This window comes from Rhamphochromis sp. 'chilingali' (genome assembly GCF_963969265.1).
Source record: "Rhamphochromis sp. 'chilingali' genome assembly, chromosome: 1".
NCBI classification, from domain to species: Eukaryota; Metazoa; Chordata; class Actinopteri; order Cichliformes; family Cichlidae; genus Rhamphochromis; species Rhamphochromis sp. 'chilingali'.
The window spans coordinates 71,118,606-71,128,898 of NC_137929.1; the positions used below are offsets into that span (position 1 = coordinate 71,118,606).

Here is a 10,293-nt window from a genome sequence, read left to right on the forward strand (position 1 = left end):
CCACAAAATATTCTCCCAAATATCTTGTGGAGCATGGAGATGTATTTTTGACAAATGTGAGATAAGCTTTTGTGTTCTTCTTGGTCAGCAGTGGTTTTGTCCATGAATGCTGTTTTTGCCCCGTCTCCTTTGTATTGTTGAATCGTAAACTCTGACCTTTACAGAGGAAGGCAAGGCCTTCAGTTCTGGGTGTTGTTGGGATTCGCTTGACTTTTTCGGTGAGTCGTCGATGTGCGATGGGGTAATTTCGGCCACATCTTTTCTAGTTTTCTCAGTTGGTGGATAATGGGTTCCAACATGGTGCACTGGCGCTCCAAAGCTGTAGAAATTGTTTTTTAACCCTGTCCAAACTGATAGATCTCAAGACTTCCCGCCTATTTTTGAATTTCTTTTGGTCATGGCAACGATGTGTTTCTTCTGGACGTCTTTTAGCCTGCTTCCCTTTGTCAAACAGATTGTACTTGAGTGATTTCTTGATCCAGCAGGTCTGGCCTTAATCAGGCCTGGGTCTGGTTGGTGAAATGAAACTCAGTCTTCCCAGAAATATTTGGTTAATCACAGTCAATCTTTGATTTTCAGTTTGGATGTTTTTTCGCTCAGCAAATGAAATCATCATTTAAAATTGCATATTGAAGTATTCAGGTTATCTCTGCCCAATAATACAAAGTTGTTTTACGCTAGTTTTGTTAGTTTTAGTGAATCAATGTTTTTGATCAGGTGACATCCTCGCCCGGGCTCTGAAGAACCTGGATGGATTGCTGCAGATGCCGTATGGATGTGGGGAGCAGAACATGGCTCTCCTGGCCCCCAACATCTACATCCTCCACTACCTGAAAGGCACACAGCAGCTCACCGCAGCCATCATGGAAAAAGCTACTAACTTCCTCACCAGTGGCAAGTTTTTATTGTTTCCTCTAAGAAGGAAATCATTTGAATCACTTCAACACACACGGTTCAAGAAACAAGCCGACAGGAGGCAGAACATTAGCCGCAGTTTCTGGTCAAATGTGTCATTTTCCTCATCTGTCAGCAAGAGTCATTGAATTTCCCAAATCTCGATGTACACATGCAGATCCATAAACAAATGGAGTCCAATCATCACCATAGCAACAATGTCTCGATCATGGTGTCCCTGTTGTTACAGGATACCAAAGACAGCTCAACTACAAAAGTGCTGACGGTGCTTACACCACATTTGGAACAGGACCAGGAAACACTTGGTGAGAACATCACTGATCAAACATGTCACAAACCAGAGAGGTTACACTGGTTTTTAAATATCCCACCAAACAGAAGACGTTTCTTGAAGTTTGACTACCCATTAATAACATAAACATGTCTACCTCTAATACTTAAAATAATTCTCCATTTAATCCTTTGACTAAGCCAACATTAACAATACCTTTTGGTTAATACTGTGTAATTTAGTAGGTAGGAAGGAGCATTAGAGCCACATAAAAATGTTATTGATCATTATTAGAATAAAGTCAAATTTTAAAGCTTAAAGTTATTTTACTTTAAGAAAAAGTCTAAATACTATTTCAATAATAAAGTCTTAATACTGTTTTGTGAAAAAAGTCAAATTCAAATCTAAGAAAACAGTTGAAATGATTACAGTTGTTGCTTCAAACGACTGCTATACCCTGTATAAAATGCCTTGAGTAGATGTAGTGAAATAAATCAGTGGTCTTGTGATACAGCATAGATCCTCTTTATTCCACGAGCGTGGAACCATCGGTATCCTTGCATCTGTACATTAGCAGCCATTTCCTTTTATACAAATCTAACCACATGCAGCTTTCTGCACCACTTTCTGCTTTTCAGTGTACTTATACTTACTGCCACGCTGTTTTTATTGCTACAAGTGACATCAGTTCCTTCCTTGTTACTAAAACTGAGTCTGAAGTACGATTTCACTAATTCAGAGGGTAAAGCAGTTTGTCCTGAAATAACTGTGATATCCACATTTCTGCTTTTGTCTCAAAATACATTTTCAAATTTAACCTTGAAATTTCAACTTTATTTTCAAAATGATCAGTATTTCTTTCTCTTAATGTGACCTCACAGCCAAACATTTCCATCATTGTAAGACGTGTAAGTGTTGTTTTCTTTCTGTCAGGCTGACTGCGTTTGTGGTAAGAAGTTTTGCCAAAGCTCAGTCTTTCATCTTTATTGATCCCAGAAAGATCGAAGAGTCTAAGACCTGGCTGCAACATAAACAACAAGAAAATGGCTGTTTTGAAAAGTCTGGGAAACTCTTCAACAACGGAATGAAGGTAACCTGCAGTTCTTCGCTGTTAGACTGTGGAAACAGCCTCCAGTGTGGATTTAACAAATTTTATTAATAATGTCATGCATACATGGAAAACACTGTACTACATACTGTAATAGCTCACACCAGTATATTCTATTATTTTATTCAAGAAATAATTTCCATACATCTTGTTCCATTCACACCAGCACTGCTTTCTATGTAGCATTCACACATATTTATACTAAATACAAAGTATGCACTAGAGACCAACTTGGGATTAGTATCTTGCCCACAAATATTTGGCATGCAGGCTGGAGCAGCTGGGAATCAAACCACCAACCTTCTGATTAGTAGATGACTACACAAACTGTTTATAAGGCTGGGGAAACCCGAGGTGAAGAAACATCCATCTCACTGGAAATACAATGTCCAGATGAACAAAATCAACTTCCCGTTCATCTCTTTAGCTGGATGTTTGAACATGCATCAAGACATTGATGATACTAAAACCACATGCAGCTGAAAATCATTTTCATGACTTCATATCCCTGAATGTTGGTGCACTGATGATAAAGTGTCTATGATGTCTTCTGTTGACAGGGTGGTGTATCTGATGAAGTGACTCTCAGTGCGTACGTTACTGCTGCCTTCTTGGAAATGAATACATCCCAACATGTGAGTAGACTCAAAGAATATCAAGGTATTCAACAAAAAAAGGAGTAGAGTTTGAGCTGCTGAGCCATGGAGTTAGGTTTAACCAGCAGTCTTGCACCCTGCTGGTATGTGCTGGATTGTCTCATGGGCACCTGGGGTCTTGCACGGTGTGATAGACCCCAGCCTCTATGGATCTTGTACTCAGAGCTTGTTCCTGTGCTGCCATGATTAGTGCTTCCGTGCTGTCTTTCAGTCCAGCTTTTTCCAGCCACTGGTAGGATTTCTGGGTATCATCTACTTCCTCTATCTGCCGGTGGTAACATACTGTGCAGGGCCTGTCCTTCCATGATGGTTCCTCGCCTTCCTCCTCTTTCTTGAGTTTCTGCTGGCTGAGGTATTCACTGAGCACGCTGTCAGTTGGGGCCATCTTCCTCGTACTCGTGGATATTCGTTGTTTCATCTTGGAATGTGGTGCTGACACTCACCAGTCCCTGGCCTCCTTCCTTCCATTTAGCATGCGGGACTTGGGGTGAAACCCTCCATGCATGGTTAGGAACTTTCTTGTATTGATGTCAGTGGCTTCTATCTCTTCCTTTTGCCAGTTTATTATCCCAGCAGGGTACCTGATGATGGGCAGGGCGTAAGTTTTGATAGGCTGGATCCTGTCCTAACATTCAGCTGACTCCTCAGGATTTGCCTGACCCTCTGCAGGTACTTGGTTGTAGCAGCTTTCCCAGCAGCCTCTTTGGGGTTCCTATTTGCCTGTTGGAGTACTTGTAGCTGTCCTCTATGTCTGCAATTTTGCCTTCTGGTAGTTCGATTCCCTCAGTTCTGACTCTTTGTTATCATCCGACTACATTTCTCCAGTCCAAATGACATTCCAATGTCATTGCTTTATATCCTGGTGGTGTGGATCAGTGAATCGATGTCTCGTTCACTCTTTGCATACAGCTTGATGTCATCCACGTACAGGAGATGGCTGACAACTGCTCTATTCTGTCAGTATCCGTAGGGACAGAGCATCTCCTTCATAGATGATGATTGTGCTATGGGCTTGAAGTTGGCCTCTAGTGTTGTATGCCACATCCCCATTGAGTTCGTGATGAAGGCTCTTAAAGTCCTGTTGATCTTGTACAGGTCTAGGCATTCCAGGATCCAGCTGTGGGGCATTAAGTCATAGACCCTCTTGTAATCAATCCAGGCAGTCTCGGCTGATTGTTACAAGTAGCTGGTGTTTTGCACCTCTGGTATTCTTGCCAATGAGTGGGGCACAGGAACATGTGTCTGTTCATCTTAGCCACTATGATGCCTGACAGGAGCTTCCATGTGGTACTGAGGCAGGTTATTGGTCAGTAGTTGGATGGGACCGATGGGATCGATCCCTCCAAGACTGTCTGGCCTAGTTGGATGGGACCGATCCCTTCAGGACTGTCCGCCCTACAGTTAGCCATTCTGGGTGTCTCTCGTCACCTAACAGCTGGTTAATTTATGCTGCCAGACGCTCATGGAGTGCAGTCAGCTTCTTCCACCAGTAGACGTGAGCCATACTAGTGTATGGCAAGGTGCTGGCCAAGGCTGTTAGTCGTTGTTTGGCAGTTTCCATGGACAGCTTGCTAAACTTCTTCTTGGGCACCGTCTTTGTCACACCTTTCTGCAGCTCCGATAGTTGGCTAATGTCATGATTCGAGTTTTGAGGAGAAGACAAACGACTGCATGGTCTCAGTAGATGCCAGAATAGTGATCTTTATTACACACTTCTAAGACAGAAGCATGGGAAGACAAGCGTACAGCCACAGATCTCCGCCGGGCGGCGGCTCTCCATATCTTTTATATTATTCATGATGACGTCACACAGACCTTACTGGAAATGATATCAAGTCCCCACAATCCCAAAAGTTCTCCTTATATAGACATCAGATGGTACTTTTAGAGAAAAACAAGTGTGTGATCTGTTGTGCATTTTGTGAAACTGTGAGTCCAACTAGAGGAGATGTCCTGAGACGACCTCCCTTTGTTAATAAGTGTGTATGTGAGGGAACGTGCATGTCTTTCATAAGTCTGTATATATGTGCACGTTAGTGAGGCCTGACTACGTGCAAAACTGAATGTAACAGTCCAGCTCGAGTGGAGTGGTGATGTTGCAACAGTTTAAGCAGAGAGAAAGTAAGCTGGTGGAGAATTACCTTGTAGCCGATTTACTAAGAAACTAAGAAACTGATAAACTGATGCAGACTAATGAAGTAATAATGAACCTACAACAGTGCATGTAAATGATATCAGTGAGATTAAAATAACATCCATTATCCTAACAACTCCTTTGAAACAATGTAAGACATTCAACATAATACAGGTCAATCCAACAGATCTAATGATTTTCACACTCTTCTAAGTCAGAGGTCTAATGCAAACTAAAACTACATACCATATTATAATGCAACTACTTTGATCTCATATATAAGGTAACATATGATAACAAAATAATCTCACACTAACCTCCCTCCTTGATCTTAGCCTCTAGTCTCCTTCTCCTTGTGGCTGTTCAACCTGTAGCCAAGCATCTCTCTGATCACTGCTGCTGTACTGTAGATCAGCTTGTTAGTCTCGATAATCGTGGCTGTATGTATCGCATTTACATCATCTAGCAGATCTTCACATCTTGGTAACCAGCTACGGGGAATCCAGTTTTCAAGTTTTGCCATGATCCTATCTTTCAGGTCACTTCCTCTTGCACTATAGCACTTGGGGCTTGGTACAAATCTCGGGTGGAGGTGATGACATCTCCCCCCTGACCTGTCGTCCTGGCTCCCCCTTGCCGTAGCATTTGTGTTGCACCTCGTCAATCTCTAGCTGTGAGAGCAATACCCTTCTTTCGAATGTTGGAACACTGAGCTATTAGTGTTTTCGCCGTCAATGTGGATGCTGGGTATCGAAGATTCCATAGGTCCCTCATCCTATTCATGTACATTTGCATACATTACATTTGCATAATGACTGAAACTAGCCCACTGAAGGAACAATGGGCTGGGAGGTCACTTCCTTAATCATAATTATGCAAATTCTCATGACCATTGATCAACAACCACTGACCAAAACCCACTGATCAAAGACCACTGATCAATGGCCATCAGTACCATTCACAGAGAGTTGGGGAATGGCTGCAATCACAGCATTGTAAGATGGTGACAGATGTACCCTTATGCCCCCTCCTCGATTCAGAGATGGTCTTTCCTTTTTCACGTAAATGGCCTCCTTGACCCTACACTCAAACCAGCGTTCCTCCCTGTCCAGGATGTTACATCCTCATCATTGAAAGAGTGTCCACTGGCCTGTAGGTGTGAATAGACTGCAGAGTCCTGGCCTGACGAGGTGGCTCTTCTGTGTTGTGCCATCCTCTTAGCCAGAGGTTGTTCGATTTCCCCGATGTATAGATCCTGGCAATCCTCCTGGAACTTAACAGCGTACACTATGTTACTCTGTTTGCGTTGGGGTGGACCAATTTTTGGCGCAGCGTGTTTTGGGGTTTAAAAGCCACAGAGACACAGTGTTTAGAAAAAAATGTGCCTCAGCTGCTCCGATACTTCTGACACATACGGGATCACTACAGGTTTTCACTTAGGCAGCGGTTGTCCTTCTCTCCTGGATCGGCTGGAGCTTAGGTTTACGGTACACATCAGCTTTTAAATGTCCTCCATCCCTGATGGAAATCTCACAGTCTAAGAAGACTAACCTGACACTTTTCATATCCTCCCTGGTGAATTTGATGTGTCGTTCCACTGAGTTAATGTGATCTGTGAATTGTGGAACGTCCTGAGAATTGATTTTCACCCAGGTGTCATCCACATACCTGAACTCTCACCAGCAAGAACTGGTATCACCACCCAACCTGTACAGTGTTTTTTCAATATGTTCTTTATATTGTAAATACTACTAGAAGATTGCTCCAGTCTTTGCTTGATCTGTACTTTCCTCTAATTGCTGTGTTTTCTATTATCACGCTGATGTTTTGAGTGACTGAATCAGGAACTCTGCCTCCTATTCTTCTCACACTGGGTTTAATGAAAGAAGGTTTCTGTTTGTCCATTAAAGTTCTTTGTTTTGATCTTTTAAAGGATCCTGTGATGAACAAGAGCCTGGCTTGTCTCAAGGAGTCTCTCAGTGACCTGAGCAACACCTACACTACAGCTCTGCTGGCCTATGTGTTCACTCTGGCAGGAGACGTGGAGACCCGAGCTCACCTTCTGCAGCACTTAGACACAGTTGCAGTGAGGGAAGGTGAGTCATCCTTTAGCAGGACATCATTCAGGCTTTATTAGCATCACTGTGACTGTTATTGTGTTTGTAGGAGGTTTCCTCTACTGGTCTCAGACAGCAGCAGAAACATCAGCCTCCCTGTCAGTGGAGATCAGTTCTTATGTGCTGCTGGCCAAACTCAGCGCCTCCCCGACTGCTGAGGATCTGGGATATGCCTCTGGTATTATCAGGTGGCTGACTGGGCAGCAGAACTATTACGGAGGCTTCTCCTCCACTCAGGTACGACACCACCCGAACAGTATGAAGCTCATCTTTGAGTACAGTCTTAGACAAAACCAGGGACAAAAGAAATAATACTGAAGCTTTCAGTTTTCTATCAGATATGTAAAACAGATTTGTTTTAGCCAGGCAGAGAAGTTTTATTCTTTAGTTAGAATATGACATTTAAGTTTTGTCTAAAAATTCATTGTTTTTACAGAATAGCAATGTTACCTCAGACTTCTGTACACCAACTACACGTAACAGCCTGTAAATAACAGATCACCTGCGAGTTTATACCTGTAATTTCTATACTTTGATAATTCTCAGTTAAAGATATTTTAACCTGTTTAACGTTTATTTAACCAGGAAGTGAACTTTGGAAAACTTGAGATTAAGGATCTCTTTTGTGAGAGGGTCTCAAAGTGACACAGGCCGTTTTAACTTAATGTCTATTCCACTTAAGCCCATGAAATATGGAGACATATGCTGTGTGTGTTAACCACAATGAATCCATCCTGTAGGACACGGTGGTGGCTCTTCAGGCTCTGGCTCTCTACTCCACTCTGGTGTTCAGTGCTGAAGGTTGGAGCACAGTGACAGTTCAGGCTCCCAGCAGTCAGCTGACGTTTGATGTAAATCAGGGCAACAAACTGCTCTACCAGGAGGAGGCGCTGCAGGACGTGTCAGGAAAATACAGGCTGGAGGTGAAGGGCACTGCATGTGCTTCAGTGCAGGTCAGTGACAGCATCACGTGAGAAGCTCCTGGTTGATGTCAGAGAAAGGGTTTCTTCTTTTTCTTTTTCCTTATACAACTTCAGAGAGCATTAGCATTGTCACATGTAATAAAGCTCATCTTGCACATGTATTGTCATACACAATAAAGACATTAGACCTGGCAGTAATAACTGTAGAGAGTACAATGCTATTTTAAACTAAATTGGAGAACTGAGCAAAAATAAATGAACTTTCTGTCTGTATCAGAATCAGGGAAACTATTAATCCCAGAGGGAAACTGAGTTGTCATAGCAGCAAATATACAACAAACATCAAGCACTCGTATAAAATGAGTGTAGATATAACAGAGATCCTCATATTAAGATGAATATAGACATATAGGTATGACTATAAAAGTATGTGTGCTAATATGTGTCATGGTGTAGAACAGTGACAGCAGGGTGCATTGAGGTGTGATTAGTTCTGTTCCACACGTGACCCAAGTGTGTTTCCCAGATTTCTGCCACCTACAACATCCCAACACCTGCTGATGTCACCACTCTCAGTGTGAGAGTCCATCTAGAGGTCAACACCAGTGAATCTGCTAGACCCAAATTCACTGTGCAAATACAATCACTGTAAGTATGTGACAGGTGAGAGGAGCGCTCTTTACCCGTGTGGAGGAACTGCTGGTAGATGAAAAGCAAGTGTGCACACAGGTCAGTATAATCACACTGTTCAAACACAGGTACAGTGGAAAGGAGGAAACTACAAACATGGTGATCCTGGACATCAAAATGCTCTCTGGATTTTCCCCAGACCCCGAGTCTTTGAAGAGTGTGAGTAATTAGACAGATTCTACCAACGAGTGCATCTCATGTGATAATTGTGAGGATAATAATAAAATGATGTCATCTCCTCACAGCTCAAACGTGGCCTCCTGGTGAGTCGTGTTGAGCAAAAGGAGGATCACGTTCTGGTGTACTTAGAGCAGGTAAGTGAAAGTCACCGTGGGGACACCAGATGATGATCTTTGGTACAAACTGTGTCTGCGATTGTTTCTGTCTCGTCCAGTTATCAAAGGACACACCCATCAACCACAGCTTAGAGATCATCCAGGAGCTCCCAGTGGACAACCTGAAGCCAGCCGTGGTCAAGATCTATGACTACTACCAACCAGGTCCAAGTCTAACTAAGCTTTACTCCAACAGCACACTGACACACTTCAGAGGATCCATCAGACTGAACAGTTCATACAAGCTGATGTTTCCATCAGTGACTCAGAGAAATGACACGTTCATGTTTTTCTACCATGTTTCTGTCAGGTGACCAGGCTGAGACCCAATACATGTTTGTCTCGTGAGCTGCAGGTACGAAGCTGTAACAACACACACCTTTCACACACGTTCATGTTCACAGCATCAATGCAAAGAACTTTGAGCTTTTACTAACTTGTATTCTTCGTCTCACAGTTTGAAGAAGGTGTGGCTGGTCCTGAGGTTTAAACCTGCATTTGAATAAAGATACTTTTCCTGCTCACATGTGTGTAAGCGTGTGTGTTAACAGCTCCAGTATTATTAGTGCTTCTTTAATAACAGGCTTCATTATTAATAATCGGCAGAATGGAAAATATAGTGCTGTGAATGCACCGCTGAGACTGGCCTCATGCTGCATTTCTGTCTTTGTGCAGGTTTAGACAAAAACAAAAAGGTGTAAGTGGGCAACAAGTGGGCAACAAGTGGGCAACAAGTGGGCAACAAGTGGGCAACAAGTGGGCAACAAGTGGGCAACAAGTGGGCAAAACATTAAAAGAGCTAAACGTGCTCGTGGGAGACATTGAGTGACAGCTGGCAAGTGACGTCCACGGAAATACAGACAGAAACGTGTGTGTGTGTGTGTGTGTGTGCGCGCGTGTGTGTGTGTGTGTGTGTGTGTGTGCGCGTGTGTGTGTGTGTGTGTACGTGTGTGCGTGTACGTGTGTGTGTGTGTGTGTGTGTGCGCGGGCGTGTGTGTGCGCGTGTGTGTGTGTGTGTGTGTGTCTGTGTGTGTGTACGTGTGTGTGTGTGTGTGTGCGCGTGTGTGTGTGTGTGTGTACGTGTGTGCGTGTACGTGTGTGTGTGTGTGTGCGCGGGCGTGTGTGTGCGCGTGTGTGTGTGTGT

At 43.3% G+C, this 10,293-nt stretch overlaps 1 protein-coding gene across 1 annotated transcript in view; it reads left to right on the forward strand.

Annotated features, from left to right (window-relative positions):
• LOC308396835 (alpha-2-macroglobulin-like) overlaps positions 1-9,667 on the forward strand; it is a gene marked incomplete at its 5' end in the record, with an annotated part of 31,772 nt that extends 22,105 nt beyond the window's left edge. The window contains 13 exons of the mRNA XM_080882447.1: positions 718-894; positions 1,145-1,220; positions 2,120-2,276; positions 2,855-2,929; positions 7,018-7,180; positions 7,251-7,438; positions 7,942-8,154; positions 8,651-8,772; positions 8,883-8,973; positions 9,060-9,128; positions 9,209-9,314; positions 9,460-9,504; positions 9,607-9,667. Of these exons, the coding sequence (XP_080738573.1) occupies positions 718-894; positions 1,145-1,220; positions 2,120-2,276; positions 2,855-2,929; positions 7,018-7,180; positions 7,251-7,438; positions 7,942-8,154; positions 8,651-8,772; positions 8,883-8,973; positions 9,060-9,128; positions 9,209-9,314; positions 9,460-9,497 (1,475 nt within the window). The 3' untranslated portion in view covers positions 9,498-9,504; positions 9,607-9,667. The remainder of the gene's footprint in view (positions 1-717; positions 895-1,144; positions 1,221-2,119; positions 2,277-2,854; positions 2,930-7,017; positions 7,181-7,250; positions 7,439-7,941; positions 8,155-8,650; positions 8,773-8,882; positions 8,974-9,059; positions 9,129-9,208; positions 9,315-9,459; positions 9,505-9,606) is intronic.
• Between the last annotated feature and the right edge of the window lie 626 nt (positions 9,668-10,293).